Raw genomic sequence first — 27,537 nt, forward strand, 5'->3', positions numbered from 1 at the left:
CTTGGTAGTGACTTGGAAGATAACTCAAGGCTGGTTAAAGAAGTCAAGTTGTTAGAAGCATATTGCATTCTGAAACCAAGATTAATGGGTGTCTCAAAGTGGACACCCAGAAATGTCATGTTCCCAAAACTTCAGCAACTCTTGAAAATCCAGTGAGTATCTTGCATCATTCCAGAGAGGAATAAATATGGGTTGCACAAAGGAAAATTATAATGATCATGGACTAAATCTTCAAGACATCCTGAACTGACTATACTGGGCACTATTCAGTGAGAACAGTTCAGAAACAAACAGTGAGTTTCAAGGATGAAGGCATTCAGAACAAAGCTGACAGAAATGAAACTGAGAGTAGCATCTGGGTGACAGCTCCAAATGGTCTTGCTGTATTTCCTCAAAAAAAGCCCAAATAATTTATTGCTAAGGACTTTCTACATCTCCAAGATTACAGAACAGATTTGTTGAATGAAGGCAAGACTATAAATTCAACCTGGCTAAATTCAGTGCAAAACACAGCTCATCTTACAGGAGGTGGGATTTCACTTTACATTTCAGAATCACTCTCTGAGGTGCAGTTTGCCAGTTAGCTCAACAATCTCATGCATGACACAAAAGAGCAAAAACAATAAGATGGAAGAATATTAAACAAGCACCATAGGAAAAGAACTCAATGAAAATGCAACTGAGCACTTCTTTTCAGATGCCAGTAGTGTATCAGCACTAAAATCCCTGTCTGAGTCTATTCTTTTTAACTGAATGTCATCTAAGAAATGATCAGATGTGGAGAAGCCTTCAAGAGAATTTCCTTTCATTCCCATCGCTTTTTCTAGAGGATGAAAGTAATGGTTATGCATCTTTTAACTAGCTGGTGAAGGCAAAGTTTGAGGTCTGCTGCAGAATACTGAAGGGAGTGATCTTACCCCTGTACTTGGCACTGGTGAGGCTGCACCTCGATTCCTGTGTTCTGTTTTGGGCCCCTCACTACAAAAAGGACATTGAATGACTCGAGCGTGTCCAGAGAAGGGCAACGGAGCTGGTGCAGGGTCTGGAGCACAGGTCATACGGGGAGAGGCTGAGGGAACTGGGGGTGTTTAGTCTGGAGAAGAGGAGGCTGAGGGGAGACCTCATCGCCCTCTACAGCTCCCTGAAAGGAGGGTGCAGAGAGCTTGGGATGAGTCTCTTTAACCAAGTAACAAATCATAGGACAAGATCCCTCAAGTTGCACCAGGGAAGGTTTAGACTGGATTAGGAAGCGTTTCTTTCCAGAACGGGTTGTTAGGCGTTGGAATGGGCTGCCCAGGGAGGTGATGGAATCCCCATCCCTGAATGTGTTTAAGAGTCGGGTCGACATAGTACTGAGGGATATGGTGTAGTTGGGAATTGTCAGTGTTAGGTTAAGGGTTGGACTAGATGATCTTCAAGGTCTTTTCCAACATAGATGATTCTGTGATTCTGTGGAGAAGAACCTTTATTAAAAGCTGTGTTGCCTTGATGGCTATAAGCTGGTCTGATCTTTTTGACTTTGCAGATGAGAACTACAACCACCTTCATATCAGTATGTTCAATGGGGCATCTAAAGTAAAATGACTGAAAAGGTATTCATTTGTATATTAAAAAGCTGACACAAAAAAATAATGTTTTCACAGTACAACATCTTTCCAAAATGTTTTCCCATTCATAACTTTAATCTGAGTTGCAGTGAAAAAATATTAACACATTATCTCACTTCATAAAGGTAGTGGAAAACCTCAAGGACTATGTGGCTCCTTTAATGTGTTTTCCACAGTGGAATTTATTTTAGAAACTTGCAAATAAAAATTATTACATTTAAGATCTATACAGATCAATCAAGTTACTTCTAATATACCATCTTTTAATACCAAAAAGGGCCTTCATGGGAGCAAAGATTAAGTGTTTATGTTGTTGTTTGAAACTCTTCATGTCTAGCAAAATAATTCACTGCCCATTTATCTTATTTTTATAAGCATCTCCAGGCAGTCAGTGCTAGGGTATGTAAAAGACTTGAAAAACCACCACAGAATTAAAATGGAGGCACTCTTTCAAATAAGGCTCTTCACATTCTGCTCTTCACTTCATTTTTGCCTCTTATTGCACAAAGATGTCAGCACTAATGCATTACCATAATATTTAGCCTTCATAAAATTATAACACTGTCTGGGTATTTTGTGCAGTTTTCCTATCCATACTATCAGGAATGCAAAGAACTTTCTCTCTGAGCCAATGTTTGCAAGACAGGAAAGTCTGTCTTCACTGAGGTATTCTGCAATGTTCAGTCCTAATTTCAAACAAGCAGCAGCTCTTTCCCACCTGCTTTTTTTTGTATCCACAGTTTTTGCCAAAATGAGAGAAAATGCATATACAATACAAACTGAGCTTTTAAACAATTTCCTTTTTTAAAATTGCCAGACTGTTTAAACTCCTCAGTTCTGCATGAAATATTCAGGAACTCAAACCTGTGTTTGCTTTGCATCTGTATTTCTCCAGGATTTGCTCAGTTCAGCTTTGCAACAGCTTTCCCAGAAGTGTCATCAGCACCCCCTAACCCCTGAGAGTCATTCTCTTGAGAATTCCTGGAAATGAGTTGTTCTTCCTTGTTGGTTGCCATCAGTAAACTCATTTATATGCTACCAAAAAATTTCAAGTATTTTCTCCATATTTTTTATGAGCCAGTGAAAGTCTTTTTTACTTCAAAATGTACTGTCAGAAGTCTGACTCTGTCAAACACTGTGACACAGATGCAAGAAGTGTTAACCAGGTTTGTAGATTATAGGGATTTTTTTTAGAAACACAAATGATTATCAGCACTTATCTCAAGTTCAAAGATAATCATGACTGATGCTTTGAAATTCTGTGCCTGTAGGAAGTACACTTCTTAGAGCTTATATGCATCCTGCAGATCTGTGAGCAGATTTTTTTTTGTTAAAATATACTGACTACCAATTAGTTTAGGTTTTATTGAATGGTTAAATATTTCAGGCCACCAGATAATCAAATAGCGTAATTTCTATTAAGACTGATATTAATGAACACAAAGAATAAAAGGCATGGTTGGCAGGCATTGGATGTATTTTGTGAAGAAACAGAAAAATAGGGAATTTTAATGGAAAATAGGGAAGTTTAAGGGAAAACTTTCTGCTTGGAGGTTGGAGGACAGAAGGGAATTTTTTTTTTTACTTTATTTTTTTTTAATGAAGATATGGGCATCTGGTTAAGCTTGTCATAGGGACATACTTAATGCCAGAAAAAGACAGATGGGAGATCAATGCAAGATGTCATTATTTTTAAATACAATTCAGAGAACCATTTTAATCACTTCTCCGAATTTCTACCAGCACCTTTTTTTCTGCCAGACACACACATTTCTTTACTGCACATGAAACTGCAGGACATGTTTTTGATACTTAACTCTCCACAGTTAGAAGAAAGCATAAGGAATCAGTGACTTTGATTCTCCTTTAAATGTTCCTCAGTTCAGCCCAGAATTATTCTCTTACAGTCTAAGAGGCATATGGCTGTAATCAGGATCACTCTTTGAAATGCCGTTTGTTTGTATTTCATTTCACTGATAACCAGGCAGGTGGTCTGTGGAGTTGTTGTATAATTTCCATTTGTGGACACTAAAATTTGTCATATAGCTTCCAGTGCAGAGTAAAATTCAGTGATCAAGAAGCCAGCCTGGACATCTAGCTTCTCTTCACTGACAGATGTCTTGCATATCTTAAGAAATGGCATTCCAGCTTTGCTTCAGGTCCTATGGCGAAACCTTGGTTGAGATACCATTGATAGGAAGGATCACCACCAGTCCACTCTCTACAGTTAGCAACTAATTCTTCTAGCCCACTGCAGTCTTGTTGTTCTTTTCCAAACCATCCTTGTCACCCTCTCTAGGTAAAGCTACATCACAGCCATCACTGTGATCCAAGCTTGTGCAGGCACAAATGACCTCCGGAGCAGAGTAGCATGTATGGTCCTGGCAGGATGGAGCTCAGCAAACACCAGACACCCACATCCTCATGTACACTATTTGCTAACAATGGGCTCAGTGCTGACATGGCTGCAATGTTCACAGCACATGAGGAATTAAAAATTTGTGTAGCTTCAGGCACTCACTGCAGTTCAAGTCATTTCTTGGGTGGAAAGTCTCTCTCCCTGCAACAGCCATACGTCAGAAACCCCCCAAAAAGACAGCAACTGAAGCTCAGAGTGTCTCTTTCTAGCAGACTGAATTTGTTAAAAGTCTTATTCATGCCTCAGTCAGAGGAAGCCTCTCCTGCTTTCACCCACCCATCTCTAGATCCCAGAGCCCAAATACCTATCTTAAGACTATTGCCATTCTAGTTGATTTTTGGTACCTACCATTTCGAAATGATTGAGTGAATAACACTAATTGATAATACACACATCAGTCTCACCGCGCCTTTCAAAAAAATCAATAGACACATATACATTTTCAGTAGTTTTATTGAAAAATGCCTCTTTCATTTCAGAAATAAATAATATAAGGCAGTGAAATTCACAATTTGCAGTTAAAATATAAAAGCAGCAATTCTATATCCATAGTCTTGCAAACAATTTCCAACTGCTTTTGATAACTAAGAAACATTGTATTCTGAAAAAAAATTCCATACTAAATATACAACATAAACATGCAATTCCATCTCTGCAGGATTGACTGCAATTTGGCATAAATGTTACTGTGTCTACAAACAAGGAGATTTTAGGCATTATTAAACTGTATCCAGTTGATACAATGATTTCAGCTACTTAATGTTTGTGGTGTTTAAAGGAGATGTATAAGAGCAGTATATGCTCTGCAAAGTGTAACTAAAAATAGAAGAAAATGACAATGATATTGAAAGGAGAGGGATTTTTTTGTTTCTTTTTAACTAGATAATGCAGACCTGTGATCTAACTGAACTGAAAGCATGCATTTGAAAAAGAAGAAAAATGTAGAGCTAAAGCAGACAGTCCTTAGAAAATTTGCAGCAGCTCTGTGGTTATTTTTGTTTTGGTTTTTTGGTTTTCTTTTTTTTTATTTATTTGTTTTTACATTATTTTAATGAAAAGGCAGAACTGGGATAACTGAATGCACATATTAACCTGTACGCAGGCACTATAAGCAAAAGTATTTTACAAGCATTTTCAGAGCAACATGAAATCTCTAAGGTACACACATTGCTATCCCCACATCAGCAAGATACAAAACAGGGATGTGTCTGATAAGAAAAGACCAGAAAGCTATATTGCAAATGAAACTATGCACTCTCCCTGTGTGTATCCGCAAATGCAAGTATAGCAAAACAAAAACCACCAACCAAAAAAACCAAAACAAGATACAGATCTTTTATGATTTTGTTTTTGCTTTTCTTGACAGTGATCTTTTCCAGCGCATGTGCTCAGGGTATTCTGGTGAATGCATTTCAACGCCATAGTCCTCATACTCGTCCTCTCTCCTTTCTGACTCCATAGGTACTATAAAGGGTTCACCTTCAGGTTGATAGGGTCCACTTTCAGGCACGTATGGTTCTGGTTGAAAATAGTTGTCCGATTGAACATAATAGTTATCGCATGTCTTTGAATCCACAAATACAATGAAAGTTAGTTTGTCTACATAGTGTTAGTCCAATCTTATTTCCGTAAAATAAATATATATAAATTAATAGTTCACTGGGGATATTTTTCAGTTTTGTTCATGAATACTTTTTGGCAGTAAAATAATTAAAAAATTAATTTTGAAAGGCTTTGTATTTATAATACACAAAACATTGCAGAAAGAGTCTTAAATTATGCAAGGAACCAATTATTGTAAAACTTTAAAAAACAAAAACAAAACAATGCAAATCAAATAAAACTATTATTTTACAGCTACTTCAATATCCAAGCACTGGACTTTATTTTAAACTGCGCAATTAGTAGAAGACATGAAACAGGTAAAATGAACAGGAGGGTCTGGAATATACTAATTTTCTCTGAGAATGGGAAGGTAAGTGTAGACATAACTATCACCAGCGGCAATATACAGTACATGTCATTTTCTCGTGCTGTTCCTCGTAACAAACCGAGTTACAGCTGGTGCTTCAGGAACACCAAAAACTACAGCAAAACAGAAGAAAAATAATTATAAAACTTTGGTATTTATAACTGCAGTTACAGAATCCAACAAGGTTACATATAAAAAAAAGGCACATGCCCAGATTCAGACACGTGGGTAACAAGCAACAGACAGGTAGGTTTCATAAGATGTCAAAGATGTTATTTTGGCATATAGCAAGCAGCAGCAGGCTTTTATGCAAAAGCATCACATAGAGTTGTTAACAGATTTTAGTGGATACGGTCCCATACAAATCATTTACAAGCCACAATTAGTTTACTATTTACAGAAGTCATTTATCATTTACCAGGTTAAATCTGTCTCTTCTAATGGCATTACCTTTGCTGGTTAGTAGTTTTATAAGCCTCTTTCACCAGTGAGGCTTTTGAAGGTCTGGGTCTTTTTGAAAAAAGAAAGACTGTCTATTTTATTATTGAAATGCAACAGGCTTTAATGAATTGACATCACTGTCCTTTGAATCTCATTCACAAATTGTGTTAGTAAAAAGAATCTCCCCATTCTATGAGGCCAACATGGTTCAAAAACCATATCCGTGGTGAAATATCCATACGGACTCATTTTCTAATAAGCACGTGCGCAAACATCTCAGAAACAGGATTTTCATGTATTCAAACTGTAAGCAGCACTGGCGACTTAGAAAATGTGTTAGCCGAAACCTGAAACAGGTCAAAGATGATGTTAGTCTTTTAAAAAGTCCATCTGATGTGCAAAAACATACTTTCATCCAACTAAATACATAACAGTTAAGTCATAGGCATATATTTATATATGTATACATAGCTGCTTACTAGAAAGAAGAACACTGCTGAATCACAGGTACAATTTTATTTATTTTTCATTTAAATAAAATTTTGTGTGAGATCTGCACAACCATGTGGCTCTTTAACCAGCAGCACTGAGTCTGCAAGTGTGTACATATATATATATATCTTTTCTTTTTTTTTCTTTTCATGGGTACATGCACAATACACTAACAGCAAACCATATCCAATAGTAGTATCACATACACTAATTTTGAGATGTTGCAATGCATACACATTAATTTGTTAACAATACTGTGGTCCTGCAGGATCCCCATGTTAAAATATATTAGAATCTTTCCAGTCAGAAATTGGTGGCCGCTGTGACCCTTTATTTTGATTCCAGAAGCAGCCTACTGTTTGAGCTACATCACAGAGTGGAAGGCTGATATGACCCAAGGCTAATCAGTGACTCCATGGTGTTTAACTTGGTAGAAATTGTAGGACAGTGGTGTTTTTCAGTTTGCACTGTATCACCAAATGGATTTCCTTTGTGGAAAACTTTTATTTCAGGTATCAATTTTTTATAAATAATCCTAACATTGCTCAAAAAGAGACACACGGAAATTGCCAACCACAGCATTCTTTTTATTTTTCAAGAGAAACATGGAGAATTCAACCTTGTTCTGAAGACGATTGGAAGGGGTGGGAATGGAGGGGAAAAAAGAAGAAGAAGAAAATGGTCACTTAAATCCTATGAGCAACATTGTCAACTACTAACCATCTATGTTAAAAAAAAAAAAAAAAAAAAAAAAAAAGACTAAATTATTTAGTTACTACTTCCTATTTAAAGCAAACCGCACATGACATCAAGTAAATCTGCATCAAAGTTCAAACGACTGCCCATATACCTGCATGTTACAATGAGGCAGGCCTGCTCATTGCAGCTATCTCCTCCTGATTCAGTATGTCCAGGCTAGCAGGACTGTCTCATGTAAAGCAGCTCAATATATACAGCCACATCTATGAAGGCTATTTAAGGCAAGTTAAGTTGTTCATAACCTACCTGGGAATCCTTGGCCATTGTAAGGGATGCTAGCACATTGGGATGAATCACAATATCCTGGTGGCCCTGGGGGACCTCGAATACCCGCATTTCCAGGACGGCCTGGTGGTCCTGGTGGTCCTCGTGATCCTGTGGAGCCTGGTGGACCAGTTCTAGATTCTCCTTGTGGACCTAATTTTAGAATTGGAAGATTGGGATGTTGATTTCTCTAAGAGCTAGCTTGATAAAACAGCTAACATTACTGCTGTCTAGACTACACAGACTAGGCTATGTCTTTGGTGAGAAAACACTTGCACTTTGTTGCTATATAGGGGTCAACAGAAAGAAAAACAAAAGAAAACTAGAAATGTGACTCATCATTAGTGGCTTCCCTGTGTGTGGCTTACTTAAGGATTTATTCACAGAATCTGATTTAGTAAGGCTTGAGCCAAGTAAGAAACATCAATGAATTCTCTGGTTTATTTCCCCTCTGTGTAAGATACAAAGATCTCAAGGGAAACTACTAGATTAGACAAGCACACTGGATTTCAATTAAAATATAGGAGTACATTAATTCTGCTACCCTGTAGCCCCAGGACAGATGAGGTAATGTTTTTTTTGGAACCATTCTTACTATGGTTAACAGAAAAGTAAAGCTTCGAGTAACTGGGGCTACAATTTGCTGCAAGTATCTTATGTGTCCTGTAATGAAAACCTGTGTTTAGCTTAGTAAACTACAAGCAGAAACAAATGATGCAGCTAACAAAACTGCATGATACAAAGACCAAAACCAGTGGTCAAATCATCTGACTCTATCATCTGGTAACTCTGCATGTGGGACTATTTTGTATGCCGGGGACAATTTGCAGTTCTGTAATCACAAGTAAAAAACAGAACTAGATACTACAAAAGTATCATCTGATAACACTTACTGAGAATATCCATCAAATATCTGGACAACGTATTTTCATGAAACACATTTTCACTCAAGCAGGCATGTCAGATGAGTAAATTACAAGATAAAGATATTAGCCTATTAGCCACATCCCAAAATCTTTCTAAATTGCCCTTTTATGTAGAGGTTTCCAGTAAACTCTAATACATGTCAAAAAAATTAAGTGGACAGAGTAAGGCATGCTCATTCACCATATGTAGTCTGGTTCCCTATGAAGAAATGTTGTCTTTTTCTCTCACTTTTCTGTAATCTAATAAAACAAGAAATATTTACCAGGTGGTCCTGGCAAACCTCGTGGTCCTTGAGATCCAGTCCCTCTTTCACCTTTCTCTCCAGGCATTCCTACAGAATTAAAAAAAAAAAAAACAAAACCACAAAAAAAAAAGAAAAAACAATAAAAAACAAAGGAAACCACATCAACAAATATTTCTTCATGCTCCCTCATTGATATTAATATTTAATTCCCATTATTTAGTGTAACAATGCTGGCCAAACCTTATTTGTATGTGTGCATTTCGGAAAGTAATTTGGATATAAATACAGTAACCTAAAAATAAAGTAGGATGCAGAGGTAATTTAGTGTGAATAATCTTTCTCAGACATAGAAAAATTTTGTGATACTTAAAACACCACAGAACCTTATTATTTTAAACTACAAATAGGAAGGTATTTTCAGGCTTGCATATTTCTGCTATAAAGGATGCTTTAAATTTTCTCAGAAACAATTATGTTAAGTTTAAGAAACAGTAGAATTCAGAAATTTATTCTTTATTTTTTTCTAGCCTTTTTTAAAGATTATACTAAAATATATGCTAGAAAACACCGCAATAAGTCTATGCTAGATTAGAGTAGATGGAATAAGCAAAGGCCACAAAATAGTACAGTACTGATCCAAGGTAGCCACAAATTAGGCTTACCAATATGCTCAAATTCAGTTCAGAGTTGCTTCATTCCCTCAAAGTACCACAAAGAACCAAGGATGTAGACCTAATTCTTTCAACTCCTACTTTTTATTCTTGGTAATGACTCATTTTCTCTCTTAATCAGAGCTCTGTTCTGCAAAGAGTTGTGTTACTCCAAACAACCTTTCAAGATGTAGCTGTTTAATGCCAGAAGAGTTCTGAGAACATTCACTTTCCTAAGATATCCTGTGGAAGCCTGAAACAGCAGTCAAAATGTTAGACCAACTTGTGTTTCATGAAACATGAGCAAGGGAGAGACAAAGGGAAGCAATGATGTAATTAACTTGTCCTCCAGAACATCAGTGTCCCTCAGGCAATCCAGCTGAACTAATAGGCTACTTCTGGGTGTGGGCTTCCTAGTCTGACATGGTAAAGGGATCAGACTGCTCCTCTGTCAGTCTCTGCACTATGTCCACTGTGAAATACACAGATGCCTTGGAATTTACTCACCTCTTTCACCAGGTGGTCCTTGGACTCCAGGAGGTCCTGGGAATCCTGGTCTTCCTCCAGGTCCAGGCTCTCCTCTTGTCCCAGCAGCTCCTGGGGGACCAGGTGGGCCTGGTGGCCCTGGCTGGTTACGGTTTGAATAATAATCATTTGGGATTTGATTCAGCATTTGATTGAACCGGCTCATTTGACCTTCAAAAAGAAAGAAAAATGGTTCAATACACCATGTGAAATGAGTGAAAGTCTTTTATGAGAGTGGGAAGGAATAACAAATTATCTCTCTTCATTAAATCCTATCCTTATTTCCATTCAGTAAATCAGTGGTTAACAAGTACAGATGAATTACAAAGACTTAAGATGAATGTCTGCTAAGAAAGCTGAACATAAATGGAGAAGGGAAGGAGGAAGAAAGGTAAGGGGAATTCTGGAAGCCAAAACATTAATAAAAATAAATTTTAAAGCAATTAAAGCCACAAAATAAGCATTTGTTTACAATACTCTTGCTCTCAGAGTTCTAAATTGAGGTTGTTTTTACTCTGAAGAACAGAAAGGACTTGTTATACTTCTAAAAGTGGAGTATCATATTTCTATGCATTTTCAGCTCTGAAGCTACCACAAACAGAGTATAAATTATTCATGTGTAGAGGTAGCAGCACAGTCTATGAAGTCACTTTCTTAAGCCTGTAGGATGTATAGGCTTGTACCTATACACCTTCTGCATAAGGGCAAATTTCATTTCCAAAGCAAGGTGTCTGAACAAAAGCCACATCACTGTGAAACTATGCAGAAAGGAGCCCTTAATGGGGGGCCACATCTAGCCCTACCTGATTAGTGTAATGTGCCAGTCCTAGCATAACCCTGAAGAGATGAGCTGAATATGAAAAATATAAAGCAGGGATGTTCAAAAAAGAGATGCTAAAAGATCTCAGAGAACACATCCTTATTCATAAGCCTAATACACTGATGAACATTCTTTCTTTCCTCTGCAATGGCTAATTTATAGACATGTTTTAAATAGCAGCCACCACAGATATTTTAAAGGACATACTGTCCTCCTCTCTGTACACAATCACTCTTAATGATACAAAAGGTGTATCTGTTTACCTCAGTCAGTGCTTACCCTTGTTATAGAAAGAATATTAAGAACAATTTCTGGGCAAATTTGTTTCTCTCCTCCTTGGCAGGTCTACTGATGGCAAAAGCACTGCCTCAGGGACAGAGAAAAAGCCTCTACAGAGGACATTTTCATAGGCTGCTGAGCTGCACTCTGTGGCAGTAGAGGATTGAAATTCAATTTGGAGTCCTTCTCCAAATAAATTTCATTTTTACTTGCATAGCACAGATGATTTTGTGCACAGTATTTACCCAACACTCATCTGCCTTTCCCTGCTAGCAAAGTACCTGCATTGAGCATCTTTTTTCTCACCTGAATACATGTTTAATGAGAAAATGAATACTGATTTTATGACAAAGATGAAGCAGTTGTGGACCAGACCGACAAAACTAAAGTGACCTTCCTTGTATAGAGCATTAGATTTGCATGTGTACCTCCAAAGGTCATAGATTAGTTCATGATCAAGCTAGCCAGTGATCTGGCAAAGATTTAGTGCTACATATTTTTTTTCACCAAATCACTGGCATTGAACAGCTATCAGATCACTCAAGCTCTTGCTATGCTCTATGGCTACTATTCCTTATCTTAAAATTAAACCATTGTTTTCTCTTTTATCAAACAAAGTAGCAAATTACTAGTGTGACAAAAAAAGCAAGCAACACTTTACCATTTATCAGCTGCTCACAAACTTGTCTTGCAACTGCTCGCATCATGTTCTGAGAAGCAATGTCACCCTAAATGATCAAAACCAAAACAAGTGTTTTATTAGCAAGTGTCTGTGCTTTTAAAGACATAGTTTTTAATTAAAAAAGCTGAGAAAAACTGACTTCAAAGCAGACTTACTCTGTCACCTTTTTCTCCCTTCATTCCAGGTGCACCCTAAAATAAATACAATAAAAATAAAACAACTGGAAGGATTCTGTTATTCCATCCCATCTATAGGTTTGAGACATGCAATTCTAGAAAACATTTTGACTCCTTCAGAAAGACAGACCTGGTCCTCCTTGAACTATACATTTCAAACATCCTAAAGCACATGTCAGAAAAGACTGGACAAGCAATGATCTTTCGTGTATGATCAAACACACTGACAGATGCAGAAGAAAAAGACCTGAAGGAAAAATTCAGACTAGGGCCAAAGATACTGACATATTCTGACACCGGGACCTCACTGACAATTTAGAAGTTGAATTTCTAGCATCACATTTCTTTAAATGATGAATGGCCTTGTATAAGTTATATATGACTGTTTAATTTTAAGTCTTAAGCCAATTCATCATTAAAGAAGGTAAGCTAGGAAGAATAAAACATGTCTAGGAAGAGTAGCTGTCTCCTTGAAACCACAAGAAACAGACCCTGTGTTAAGTGAAAAAGCACTATGCAGAGATGACACATAAGATGGAGAGAGATGCCATTAAGTGCTTATTTTGTTTGTAATGACCGCTTTCCTGTTAATTCTCAACCATTTCTAGTCTTACAGTAGTCTCATAGAAGTCTTAGGTTGAGCTGCTTTATAATCATTGACATTTGCCAAGAGATAACTTTTGCCTAACCTCAATTTCCATTTGCCTTTGAATTCTCCAGTGGTTGTTGTGGTTTTTTTGTTTTTCAAGAATACTATTTAAGAAGCCAACCAGGACTGATTCTAATCTTTATATATGTATGTCTCTATGGCTGGAAGAACATCAGGAATACTGTAAATATATTTCTAGATTCTGAACTGGAGATATGCACACACAATCTACTCCACAAACAAAATTGTATGTGTGCACTTCTCGCACAACATTTTAAGATTTTAGCCTTATGTTCGCATTCCACTCTTAGCAGAGAAAAGCATCAAAAGAGTGAACCATACTTTCCAAAGAAAATGTAATTTCAATGTTTGGTATGATGTATTTTTAAAGATTTTCAAAATAGACAGCAATAATCTCAGAAGAATGTTTATAACTTGCTTTGGTCTATTTGACACGATTTTGGCCACAGTAAAATTTGCAGATGCCCATTTAAAGTAAGTAGAAAATTAGATTCAGTCATTTGTTTTAGTCACTGGGTCAACCTTTGAAAAACCTAAAAATCTGTGAAGTGTCTTAAAACTATTCTTTCAATTTTGACATCAAAATACAAAAGAAAAAACAGAACAAAACAAAACAAAACTGAATTTACTCCAAGATTTGCTTAGGAAGACATCATGAATAGCCCTTACAATGCTCTTGAGTACTCACTGTGAAAATGACACACGTGTGCCAAATTCAATGGCAGTACAAACAAAACTTTGACCAAAACTACAGCTCCTGAAGAGGCCAGTGTGAGTTTTACAGATGTCTTTAGTGGGTGCAGTTAGGCCACACCTGAGTCCTAAAAATCTATTGTAAATTCACCTGCCAGAATGTGTCCAAAGAGCACAGCAGTTTTGTCAGCTAAGCAAAAAGGGGCTAGCATGAGTCCAAATAGATTTTCATTTGTAGCCTAAATTACTATTTGAACATAAGGCATATTTCAAAAGTGAAAGACCAGTTTGATCATCTGCTGCTCTGCATGGCTCTCCATGTAGTTACACATACATCCTAAGTATTACTGCTTTTTACATCGCTGTATTTCTTTAAGGAGCCTGTTTATCACCATTAACAAAGCAAGGACTAAGTGTGGGCTGCAGCTGTTTTTCATAACATTCCAACAGTACCCACAATTAATTTCAACAACAAATCATTCCACTGAGGTCACAGCAGATACAATTCAAGTGCAGTGGCACTGTTTCTTAGACTTCTATCAAGTTTTTGAGCAAACAAATTTCCATGGGGCACATCAGGGTGTTAACTTAGTATGCTATCTGAGCTTCTCTGCAGCAGTGTTGCATACACCAGCCCTATGACATGCTGCAGAAAATACGAGGCAGTTCATCCGTTGTTAAGTAGCTGGCATACGGTACCTTTGCATCATGCATAACAGATCATTCACGCAAAATTAATGGTACAGACTCAAATGAAAGATTTAGAATGGTAACAGCATGAATGTGCCACTGGAATAAATTATGCCACCAGTGAGACAGTTATTAGTATGTACACAGTATACCCGTCAAACTGATGAATATTCTTTTCCTTCTGCCCTTCAGTCCTTCACCTATATCTTTTCTTACTCAGTGAAGTCCTCAGGGAAAAGGTCTGTCTTTTAGTTTTAGCTTAGTACAGCCATAGGCTGAAACAGACCATGGACTTGTATATGCCATAAGAACAGAAATAAACTAACAATAAAAACCATCAGGAAAATACGACATTTCTATCTGTCATTCTCTAATAATTAACACTGTGGTAAATGCTGATGTACTGAAACTCTAAAAGAGATGCAGTTTGACTCTCAATTCAACACATGTTAACATCTCAGTCATAAACTATCACATGTATCTAAAATATCCATTGAATAGAAATGCAGATTTTTCACTTGCACTAATCTAACATGAAAATCTGGGTGAAAAAAAATATTAACAAATTATTTGGTGCTTCTCTTTCTATTTGAAACTTGGCAATTTTTGCTATTTTCTGAATATTTTCTGAAATTTCTGAATATTTTCTGAAAGCATATTCTTTTGAAATTATCTGTTGAGTATTTATAATACTTGCTCATTGTATTATCCTTTCTAAGGCTTTCATAATACAGCCTTGTGCTGTTTCAGCCAGAAGCAATCCATGCAGTACCACTTGTTTATTTACTAGGTAAGTGCAAGCATTAGAAATCAGAATTCTCATCTACTATACCAGCAATATTCTAATAATTACTTAAAATGCCATGTTCCAATTATTTCACTTCCTAGAGCATTCACACTCCAGAACTATTATACACAGAAGAAAAAAAAATGCAGCAAACTTAAAATGTTTAAATTCTATATATTGTTTCTGGAAATATTTTTCAGGTCAGGAAGATTCTTCAGGCTGCCTTCAGCCACAAGCCATGTTGGTAAGACAGGAAGGTGCTCTGATAGCAAAAGCACAACATCAATCCAAAGTATTGCCAACAAAGGTGCCCAGATAGAAAAATGCTAAGGCATTCTTTAATTATAACCAATACACAGTCAATTTTACAATTCATTGAAATCAAATAAGCCTCATTCTTCAATTTTTGACCTCGAGAAGATACACTGATTCAGCCTTATAGTTGCAAATCTACAGGTTATTCCAAACTAATATAAAAATTTGAAGATTAGAGGCTAACTGTCTGTGTTAACAACAGTTCATTTTCCACCTGGATATTTTAGAAATATGATTTCAAAAAAATAATTACAACTGCAATTATTGAGTTGCTATTTGCATATTCCTTCCACTTGGCTATATTCTTAAATTACAGTTTATTTTCCTTTAATAGAAAAAAAAATGCAATTTAGCCAACTGCGTGCCAACATTTTGAGAAGCAGCAGCTGCTGCTGACATTCTGTTTTGTTGGTATCCTGCAATGAGGGAGTCACTTGGGGTCAGTGTGAGGAAAAGCTAGTTTATTCTGCATGTGGGATTTTTCTGAGCTGTGGGATAAAGGCTGAGGCTGCAGCAAAGTTCTACAGCTGAACAAGGACAAAAAAAAAGTACGTTTTGCTATTTTTACTTAAAAAGATAATGAACTCAATTGTTTTGCCCAAAAGAATGTTTGCTCTCCACAAGAACCACCGGTTTGTTGCTCACAAAGCAGCATCTTTTTGAGACTTCATCTAGGATGTCTGCATAGATGGATGGGAGATCAATAAATAAATGGCAGCAGAGAATGGAAAATGCTCAAAAACTGCATTTAACTCACAACAAACATCTCCCTTATTGTGCTCAGGATTACTCTCTAAAGGTTTTTACACTCTGTTTGGTCCTGGAGGTATGTCTAATATATTGCACCTGGGGACCTTGTAGATCAACAAAGTCAGACCTTGTTTTCGGAGTCTGTTTTTATCAACAAGACAGCTCTACCTCAGGATGATTAAGTCTGCCTACCCATCCATTTCCATTTTCATTCTCATATGTATAAAACAACAGTACTGGAACTTCTCTTATCTGATAGTACAAGATCTTCTATTTCCCATTACATTTTTTCATGGAAAACATATCCATTTCTTCTTTAGTCAATATCCTCTTTTAGCTTAATGACTCTTCCTTACCTTTGCTGGTTGTTGCTCTATGATATATGTACAGACTACTACCAAATTCTTGCTCTCTGTTTGACCAGACAGACAGAGAACAGATATTTTAGTCTCCTCTAGGATAGCCAGTGCTCAATCCTCAATAGATTACTGTCTCATTTGTGTTCTTACTGTTCATCTTTCTGTTATTTTGCTACTACACTGAAAAAACACCTGTTTCTCTTGGAAGACTTAAAAAGTAAAATTTCCTATTTCCATGAAAGTTCAGGTAACACTTCAAGTATCAACTTGTTCTAGTATAAGTACACCCTGGGGTAGAGAAATGTTTACAGCCACATTCATGGTGTGGTCTGCCTCAGCTTAGCACATTATTGGTATTTAATACACCAGGATGGATTACATTCACTGGGAATGTCTTCACAACACCAAGGCTCCCTGTAATTTGGATGTAATTGTCTATCTTTTGTCAGGGGTGTAATGTTCCTTGCCTTGTAGGGTTCTTTCACCTGATTTGCGCTGCAAAGTACCAGCAATACAGATTGTTCAGGTAGAATTAAAAATGGCAGGATCTGATTGAAAATTATTTACTCCTTGTAATTACCAGAGGCAATGTGAAGCCTCATAATCTTTCTCCAGGACAGGAAGTTACAAATTCAGGCAGTCCTGAACTATGATTCATGTCACTGCAAGTTGCATTTGGCCATCAGGCTGCACCTTTGGCAATTCTAATACCGGACACAAAGGAAAGCATTGAAATTCTGTCCATCAGGAGTTTGATAAAACATCTGTGCAAGGTGCAAGCCAGAATTCCTGCTGCGATCTGTTCTAGAAACATAAGAAATGGTAAATATGATGCACAGTGTCCCATTATAAGAAAGTGCAATAATCAGGGAAAAAAAAAATATTTCTAACTGAAAGGAACTCAATATTAGAGTATAGAACTTACACATCATACTTGGACAGGACTTGACTGCCTTGCTTTGCAAAAGCACTGAAACTGGGCTTGTAGCCAGATTTTCTTCCATGAATGTTATTTATCTGCAGATCTTTGCTGCTGAACTGGGCCAACTATCCAGTGTCCCAGGTGAAGGAAAACTTGGATATATCTACTAGTCTGAAGCTCACTTGTGAATAAACCACAGCACTTTGTGCCCTGGCTATGACTATCAAGCATCTAACCTGGCAGGAATATCACATTAGCAATGTACATCTAAAGGCAGGAAAGCTTCAGTGATTTCCTAAGACACTCAATATCCTCTATTGCAAGGAGAAATGGGATTTATAGGCTGGCAAATGTAGACTAAATTCAAAGCGTGCATGAGAAAATGACCCAGTTTCCAGGTGCTCCTGGGAACTTCCACATCATAACCATCAAGCTGCCCAGCCTATTACCCAACGGTCATATACACAACAACATTGAAGTGAGATGGAAAATTCTGGCTGATTGTCAGACATTAAGTAATGAATGACTTCTCATGTCAATTGCTGTCTCCACTCCTGACTCAAGCAAAATTTCTCAGCAATCCTATAAATTAATCAATTCAAATTTCTTCTGAAACTGTTGGTGGCAGGCAGCACCTCCTGCTCTTTCTCCCTGTTCAGGATGCACTTTAAAGGTTTGAATAGAACCCACAGAACCCCCAAATAATTTTGAAATCACATTGTAAAAAACCCAAAACATTTGCAAAACAGAAGTGATTATGCAATATTATCAGATTGTCCACCTTCAGCAGTGTACCACTTTTTTACTACACACACACATATACAAATATAAAGACATTCAGTCATTCTGCTGACCTAGTTCTTTATGCTTATGCAGCGCAGGAATATATGTCTTGGCACATAATAGCTTATGATCGTTCTAGTGGAAACCAGAGACCACAGTTTCCAGCCCCAACTATTAAACTCAGCAAAATGGCATACTGTAAAAATAAAATAGTTTGAAAAAAAGACTTGCGGTCTTAGGTCAGTTCCACTGTATTAACCACCACCATAAGTGCAAGACAAGTATTTAAAGCAAGAAGTCTCATATTCATCAACAGACTGCAATTTAAAATTTGATACTGTATCATTATCTTACTGGTGTCCCACGATCTCCTGGCTTCCCTGGTTTTCCACTTGGGCCAGCAACTCCTGGAACTCCTGGGGCACCCTACGGCAGCAGACATGTAAAGTGAGTTGTAGAAATCCACAATGGCCTAAATGCTAATAAGAAACGTGTTATTGTCTTGAGTGCAAAACAATACTCCAAATGGCTTCTATCAATTGCGGGTTTTTCTGTTAGGTACATATCAGGCTTGAAAACTTTCCTCTGGAAAAAATAGTTTATTTCTTCATAGAAATGTGTCTTTTTACATAACACCGCAGTTTAACAGGCATTTCTGAATCTAAGGATGCAGAGAGTGTCTGTATGTTTTTGGTATTGGTAGCAATGACAGATTCCTAAAGCAGTACAAGATGGTTTGGCCTTCTAACTTCATCTAGCAGTTCTGTGATCCATCTAAAAGTCCACAATAAGGAGTCCATAAAAGTAATTCTAGTGATAGTAGAAATATTAAATATAATTGAAATGAAATATGAAATAATAAAAGAACAGTGTTAGGTTATGTGATAAAAGCTCATCTGCACACCCAAAAAAGAGCGTAAGAAAATCGTGGGTGAGGCAGGGGCAGCCCAAATAATACCCTGCCCTAGCAACTCCTGTCTATATAAATACATGTGGTGTAAATGTGTGCTCTGTGTGTGTATGCCTACTGGAAATACATCTTCTATCTGGTTACTGGTTGGACCTGGTAACATGGAGCTGCAGCAACTTGCCTATCTTGGGCTGTCTGATCCAGCATAATATGTTTTTCTCTAACAACCAGCACCTTTTCTAACATAGTCCCACAATCACAATGAAGTAGCCTTTTAAGCAAAAACTAGTCCTCAAATACTCTTGTCAAGAAAAACTTGTATTAACAGGATTTTTCACCAGACTACAAGTAATAAGCTAATCAGTTTCAGTAGGCCTGGCTATGCATTTACAGATCATGGCTAAAGAACCAGGTAAACTGGTTCTTCCCTCATTTACACTGGCAGAAATCAGTTTCAAAACCACTCATGAACATTTGTGAATACATGCTTTACACAGTGTCTGCTGACCTTTTACTGAGAATTTCCCAGATCCATTTAGGATATTAAGCAGAGGATCCATTTCATATTTGACAGAAACTGAAAATGTCAATGTGGCTCTCTCTTGGATCAGGTCTCTCATTTCAGAGTATATCAAAGACAAAATTATATTTACCGCTGGACCTGGTGGGCCTCTGGGGCCTGTGGGACCATCTTTTCCTGTGAAACCCTATTTAAAAACAAAAGCACAATTAGAGATCAATTTAAGATTGTAGCCTGATTAAATGGCCTTTAAGATTATGTAATTGCATTACTCCTGATTACTACTGGCATGTATTTTAAAACTCCTCCACAATGTAAGTTTAAAATATAGCTATCATGACTAATGCTAGAGAAGGCTATGGAACAATGAGCTTCAGCCAGTTTAGATGTTCAGCTGCTCTTGATTAACTGAAGATGGAATTAGTCTCTCTCAACATTTTTAAGAAAAGGAATCGTTGTTCTATCCCAGAGGAGCAAGATTGCCCTTTTTGCTCTTCTCTCATCCGAGGTTTCTACTTAAATGAAAAACAACCTCCCTCTCAGATACTTCCCCTGCAAGAAGAGATGCTGAGAAATCCCATTTTAGTAATCTAACATAACATTCACAAATTAATATTGAAGGTCCATGGCCCACCAATGACCCACTAATCCAATGGTATGTTCTTTGGCAACCGGCTATCATATGGTTGTCTGTTTTCTTTTACAGCTATCAACTCCCACTAAAGGATAACTATAAATACATATATCAGCTATTAATTTTGACTGTAATGGTAAATCATTGCTTCAATCGTCTCAAAGGTGATATGTCACTGTGAAGACAAAAGAGATTTGCTTAGCTGACCCCACATTAGAAGAAAGAGACTGCAACAACTCCACAATGAAATACCTGTGTGCATGCCTTTCATTATGAAGATATTTCAGACCTCCCCATCCAAAGAAAAGTTTAGCTCAGTAGTTAAGGAGCAAGTTTGACCTTCACAGTAAGAATAGCACAGATGGATTCTTTACAGATATGACATCTCTCAGACACTGAGACAAGCAGAGTTTCAGAGGGATCCCCTGAAGCAGCAACTGTGTGGAACTCAGCAAGGCTGAGTACCTCAGCAGAGCCCTGCTCAGTGGACAACTGCTCTATGGGTGCAGGCATTTAAGAACCTAGTCATGAGAATGAGCAGTGCAAGCTTTACAGAAGCTATCTAGCTACATTATGGCTATCTGGGGAGGTTTTCTCCCCTAGGGTCTTCCAGTCCTACAACTTTTACCTCTCCAGGTTGGATACTGATAAAAGGACTCCTTTTGAAAAAGCATTTCAAAATAGAAAGATACGATAAAGAACGGGGGGAAAAAAACCCACATTACTTGTTTTTTTCAGAACATAAACAGAGGAAACCTTACCCTTTCTCCTGGAGGTCCCATTGGGCCAGGTGGACCAGGTAAACCTGGGGTTCCCTAGAGGGGAAAGGAATGATGAACTGTATCTATGACAGAACAAACATCACTGCTATGCTAATCATGACAATATACATGAACACATTTAAATATTTAACTGTCTTCAATGTTGCTTTTTGGCATTTACAAAAACAAAACAAACCTTTAGGAGAAAGCATTTATCGCATATACATGATACAAGAGTATTCACCCACACTACTATTTACTTCCATTTCCTTACCAGCCCATAATTCAATTTAAAAATAATTTTCAGTACTGTTCCCATAAAATAGATGCCTGGTTTATTGCTTTTACAAGTATGACTTAAAGTTGTCAGCTAATCCTTTATCACCTGGTGCTAAAGCCTAGCTGCAGTCATTAATCAGTCATCAAAAATTAGACTCTTCCTTTATTGTTCTTTTGCCCCTATTGTCCTTTTTTTATTATTCTGCTGATTTATTGTGCACATTCTAAGTTATCTGTTTCTGTTCCGTGTAGCTTCTGGGTAGAGAACAGACCCTAAAATTAAAGAGACAAGCTACATTAGAGGACACTCAGGAATAATTTCATTCAACACTCTGTAGGATCAGTATCACTGCTGTAGGAACTGGATATTGAACAGTCTTGTATCATGTCATGTTCTTCCCCCATTTCTGTCTAATCTCATCATACACTAAAATGTAACATTGCTTTCTACAGGAATTACTATTGCCTAAGTGTTTCCTATTCGGGCTTATAAGGACTAATAAAACAGGTAAAAAATACAAGGCCCTTGGTCCATGACTGACCTTATCTGATATATGAAACTAAATCCACACCACCATTTAAGCATCTCCCATACAGTCTTTATATCCCCAGTAAATCAAGGACAATATAGTAACCAGAGAATTGTCTAGGTTTGAAAAGACCTTGAAGATCATCTAGTCCAACCATTAAATATCAGTTATATCATCACACGGGCAGATCAATGACCTTAGATTATCCAAATCCAACTGATTACATAAAAAAAAACCTGATTTTTTTCCTCAAAACCTAATCCTAGCTTACAATATAGAAATCTGTAAGTAAGTGAAATTTAATTTTTTCTTTCTTCTTTCTGAAAGCATACAAATAACATCCCAAGGCCATTTAACTTCCAAAATTAGAAAGCAATGAGACAACATTCCTGAAGAGGCATTCAGCAAAGGTTCTGCAACCTTTATTTTAGGAAGACATTTAACTGCAGGTGGTCAGAAGTTGAGGGACCTTCCTGGGGAGTTATCAGTGTACTTTTTCTAATACAGTGGTCTGTCCCTGTGCATTCACAACTGTCCAGATGGATTTGGCTTGACTCAGTACAGCTGTTCTAGGAAGGTATGAGAAGAGTCCACTACTCCTAGCAATGTCAAAAATAGCTGTCCAGCAGCTAACCTGCAATAGGAATAGTGTAAAATGACATTATCTTGTCTAATCATTGACTTACCGATCTCCCTGGTAGTCCAGGCTGGCCAGCATCACCTTTCATTCCTTGACGACCCTATAATTTTAATTAATGATTGTTAGAGATTCTGAATTACAAAATATACCAGCAAAATAATTAATTTGTGTAAATGGACACAAAATATTTATTGCAAGATACCTAAATTAAGGAATCCATAAGCCAACTATGTGTATGAATAAATCAAGATACATATAGCTCTTAACTGAAGCAATACTGATCATCTCACAAACATTTGCAAAAGCATGATGACTAGTTGCCTTTATATTAAAAACACAGGCAAACAGACATTTGAAGGGGCACATATTTTGGTAAGTGAAGTGGACTTTTCAGTAAGAGAGACTGATAGCAATGTCTTCATAAGCAGGAAAGCAGGGAAGGATTACATGTTTTCTCCCAACCTCCCTTATCTTTCTCAACTGGTGTATGGAGCTGTCTACATTCACAAAAGGTAAAAGCTCAGTCTTTTTAAAAGTGTCACTACTTTTCTCTAATCCATGGTCTAAAAGGCATTACACACTTCCAGACAGAAGGTGTAGTAGCATATAAAGCAGCAATGTATTATCCTTCACAACTAGCTTGCATTCCACAAACACTACAGCACTGTAGTAGAAATGCCCAGTCTAAACCCACATAAGCTAAATTTGACAATACAATATTTATTCTCCACAGTGGCTTGTGTAATAATCCAGCATTAATAACTGTTGATGGCACACAAATTATCAAACAATTCACAAACATAGTCCAGCAATGTGAATTGCAATTGATATGAAAAAGAAAATTACATGACTCAAAAGTGGTGCTCTAAATTATTGTTAGGTAATAAGAAGCTCCACCAGTGTTGGTGGCTTTGTTCTTCAGATGTTTTCAAACTGAATGTGACAAATAAATATATTTATTCCATTCCACATGTAAAAAAAAAAAATGTCTTTGGCCCTTCTTGCTATTTGACACCTCTACGACATCTTAATCAAGTGTTTCCCCCCAGTATTAAACAAAAACTGAAAAGCATCTACACTGGTTAACAAAGTCTTTCTACTTTGTCCTTACAAAACAGAAGGTGAACATAATGTCTATCTTAAAACACATTTTGTTTTCCATTTCCTAAATTACATTACAGACTGAGAAGGTAACCTGGTTTCAAATGAAAAATGAGACTGTGCAATCAGACACCAATTCTATCTTTTTTCCCATAAACTTTATATATTAATCAAAGACTAATCAAAAAGCTCCTGGTTATATTAAAATTCAAGATAATCATAAACAGAAAACATCAAAATTGTATTCCTGCTTTTGGGGTGATTACTTATTAAAATATGGCAAAATCAGTCTTAATACATTCAGAATGTAGACAAAGGGTTACCTATGCTATCTATATGCTATAATAACCAGAATCTGGTGAAACTTCATCAGTGTTAATAATTACTCTGGATCTGAAGGCATGTACATGAAATCAGAAGCAACCTCTCACTAAAATATTCATGCTGTTGCCAAGAAAGCCCCCTAGGAACGAAGGGCCGGTTTGTATGCTTAAATCTAGGCACCCATTGCCTCTCTGAACTTTCAGCTACTGATCTGAGTTCAGAAAATAGAAGTTGGATATGCAAATCTGTGAGAAAGATCTGTGTCTTCAGATTAATACTGCATGCTTAATTTTCCTGCACCAGTTTGATAGTTTTGAGTCCTAGAACTCAAAGGCCTAGCATCCACAGAAAAGCTGTAAGAATAATGCTTAGACTCTGCCTTTTCATCAGCATCCCATAAGCACATGTAACATTTAAGACAGAAAATGCTATTGAATTGAAAGAGACTTGTTTCTGAAGGAGACTTGTTCCATGAGGGAAGGGAAAAATTAATGTTATGGCAAAGCTGCCACCCTCTTCCCAAGACCACCATCCCCATGGACAGCTCTGATCACACACATTTCCACCTGCACTCAAAATGGCCACTCACCGGTTCACCTGGGATTGACAGCCCATTGGGACCTTGAGGACCTGGAGGACCTTGAGGGCCAGGAGGACCTGTCTCACCACGAGGACCAGGTGGCCCCTTAAAGCAGAAAATAAAAGCAAGACTGTAAATAATATCCCCTTCTTAGATCTGAAACTGCAAAATCCTTTGGGTTAGACACTTAATGGAAGACAGAAACCTGGAGACACATTTAATACTTCAGAACAACTGTGGAAACAGTTATCCAAGTGGCATATCCTTTCGTAAGCTATTCTCTGATTCATGTTGGTAGTCTCAGGACAATACATGCCTTCTTGGCAGTGTTAATTAAAAGTATAGCTGTTTCCTCTGTACAGAAGGATAACAATGCCGCTGAGTGTGTATTAACACTCTGATGCATGTAATCTAGTTTCCTGATGTGCAGTCAATGCTTTTGAGCCTACATATATATATATATATATATACATATATATATATATATAGGCTGTGTATATATAGTCTCAAATAGGTAGGCTGCACATAAATAACATATAGGCATATTTCCAAGTAAATTTTTAATCTCCATTCTTACCTCAGCATAGAACTAAGCATACAAACTTTCATAGAGGTAAACATATAACAACATTATAGAAGCATTGCAGCAACATTATAGATGCATTCCAGAAAGATACTTACAGATGATCCAGTCAAACCCCTTTCACCTCTGGGACCTTTAGCACCCGGGCCACCCTAAATTAAATATTTGGAAAGAAAATACATATTTTAACAAGATATTGTGAATATATAACAAGAGTACATTATACTGGTATGTGTGATGAATCCTCTTTATCAAACTCTTATGTGATAGCCCAAAGTTTTGAAGTGTATAGATCACACTGCTAAAAAAGTAGTATAATAAAAGGTGCATCAGAAACTCAGGTAAACCACATCAGCTTCAGCCTTGCCAGTTCAGCCCATGAAAAATTATTCTTATTTTTCTCTCTGCACATATAAACATCTTCAATTTATATTCATCAAAATCTCTGTTTACCTCTATAGTAGACTGCCAGACAAATTAACTGGGCTTCAGATTCCTCAAGCAGCATTTCTGACAACTTCAAAGTAGAACTCCCTTATAATTCAAAGTAATTGGTAGGCACATATCCATTCCATAGATTATTATCTCTTCACATAAAAAAGACAGCAACTAATTTATTTCCCTGACACAGTAAAGAATCTTTCCTTGGAGTGAAATCCTGACTCTGTATTTAGGAAAAATATTTGCACAGTCCATGAAAAATACCTTGTACATGAAGTGCGAGACAGCTGAGATTGGGCCAGATTCTTTCAACCTATCAACCAATGAGGAGCAATTCACAGTGATCACACTAGAAATATGGGAAAAGTATTATTATGTAAACAAGTAGAGGTGGTAGGAGCTACCCAACTGTGTTTGAAAATAAAATAAAAAGGGAACATACTACCATGATGTTATGGACATGTTGATAGAAACTCTTTCTCTGACTTTTTCACAGAACCACAGATCAACACAAAACTACTTCCATAAATGTAAAAATCATCAAATCTGTCTATTGCGAATAGTTCCTTACAGCTGGTCCAGGGGGTCCTGGAGGTCCCACGCTGTCTTGAGTACAGGTACAAGCATTTGGAAGAGCTGGACATTTTGCTTCATCTCTCTGAAAATTCAATTACAACTATTACTCTACTTTTAAAGACAAGTACTTGGTGGCAGCATACTTTTCTAAAACAGTTAACAGCAATATTCTGTATTACCCTGTTTTAAAGTATAAGTAAAACTCACAACTAAACAGTGGTTTCCAAATGTTTCTAGAGGACCTTTCCTATTTTTAACAAATTTACTCTGTGCCATACAAGACACTAACAACAGAGGCACAGGCAAAACGAAATTCATATGCATATATATTGTTTTAATATTTCTATCCATTAGACAATCAGCTTGCACTGATAGAGAATAAACTAGTTACTTTTTGAATGCCAATCTAAGAACAGATTAAATAAAAAAATAATATAGCTATTCCATTCATAATACCTAGGATCTTAAATATCACTGAAATACAAAATATAACTGACATTTTTTACCACCATTTCTAAGGGACTCAGTTCTAGCACACTACAATATTTCTCCCTCAGACACAAAACTTGAAATGCAGTGGTGTTCACTGGCTGCTCTGACAACTGTGATGTGTTGTCAGTAAAAAGTACAATAGAAGGCTAATATTGATATTGTTATATTTGTTATTAAAAAATATTTTCTGAATAGCCTCTTCTTCATTTATACTTACCATAGAAGGAAGATCACAGCATCTGTCTCTGCTAGTCCAAACTGGGCTGCATACAATGTCAAAATTCTGGATTTCTAACTGTAAAAGAAAGGAGTACTCTTGAAAGATACTAGAGATGTTAAACAATGAAATCTAGTGGCATTATCATTAAAAATGACTCCTCAAAAAATTATTTCTAATGTAGTTAACATCATTTAAATTCTCTTTTTGACACCAACAGAAAAATTATTTTAAAATAATAAAATATTTAAAACCAAGCCCACATAAAGGATACAAGAACTTCCAAGCACTGATGCTTGCTCTTGTTCTGGGGCAAAAAGTTAATTAAATAAAGTGACTCAAGAAGTATTTTGCAATACTTAAAAAGGATAATACCGATGAACTACGTCGGCTGAGTGCCTGTGCACTGCAACATGAAATCTAGCTGAAAAACTTTTGAACTGGCTCTAAGGACTGCAGTTCTTGGCTCATATATTAATTCAGATTCATGTATGGAACTTTGCATTGACATTAGCGGGGAAAAGTTCTGCAAAGACTGAAGCACGGACCTTAGGTAGACTGTACTGTAAAAGCAGTTCCTCTCTTTTTTTCACCCCAGGAGCTATGATCCTGTAGTTTGATAGATGCAACCAAACATTTAGTGGTGAGCACTAAGAATCTTCATCAGGTGTTAGGGTTTGTACACATGGGTCAGACTGCAGACTTAAATCTTCTAATATGAAG

General features: G+C 37.0%; 1 protein-coding gene across 3 annotated transcripts in view; it reads right to left on the reverse strand.

Moving 5' to 3' along the window:
• Positions 1–4,464: 4,464 nt before the first annotated feature.
• Positions 4,465–27,537, reverse strand: part of COL12A1 (collagen type XII alpha 1 chain) — a 97,455-nt gene continuing 74,382 nt past the window's right edge. The window contains exons 51-64 of one of the 3 annotated variants that reach the window (XM_026844879.1): positions 26,815–26,892; positions 26,101–26,187; positions 25,187–25,240; positions 24,515–24,610; positions 22,547–22,600; positions 21,052–21,105; positions 19,790–19,843; positions 18,581–18,652; positions 12,237–12,272; positions 12,061–12,127; positions 10,283–10,471; positions 9,144–9,212; positions 7,937–8,107; positions 4,465–5,544 (exon numbers count right to left, since the gene is read on the reverse strand). In XM_026844879.1, the coding sequence (XP_026700680.1) occupies positions 5,363–5,544; positions 7,937–8,107; positions 9,144–9,212; positions 10,283–10,471; positions 12,061–12,127; positions 12,237–12,272; positions 18,581–18,652; positions 19,790–19,843; positions 21,052–21,105; positions 22,547–22,600; positions 24,515–24,610; positions 25,187–25,240; positions 26,101–26,187; positions 26,815–26,892 (1,263 nt within the window). In that variant the 3' untranslated portion in view covers positions 4,465–5,362. The other 2 variants (XM_026844880.1, XM_026844881.1) reach the window with 2 other exon arrangements.

Source organism: Athene cunicularia (assembly GCF_003259725.1).
Source record: "Athene cunicularia isolate RWA chromosome 3 unlocalized genomic scaffold, athCun1 chr3_part1, whole genome shotgun sequence".
Lineage (NCBI taxonomy): Eukaryota > Metazoa > Chordata > Aves > Strigiformes > Strigidae > Athene > Athene cunicularia.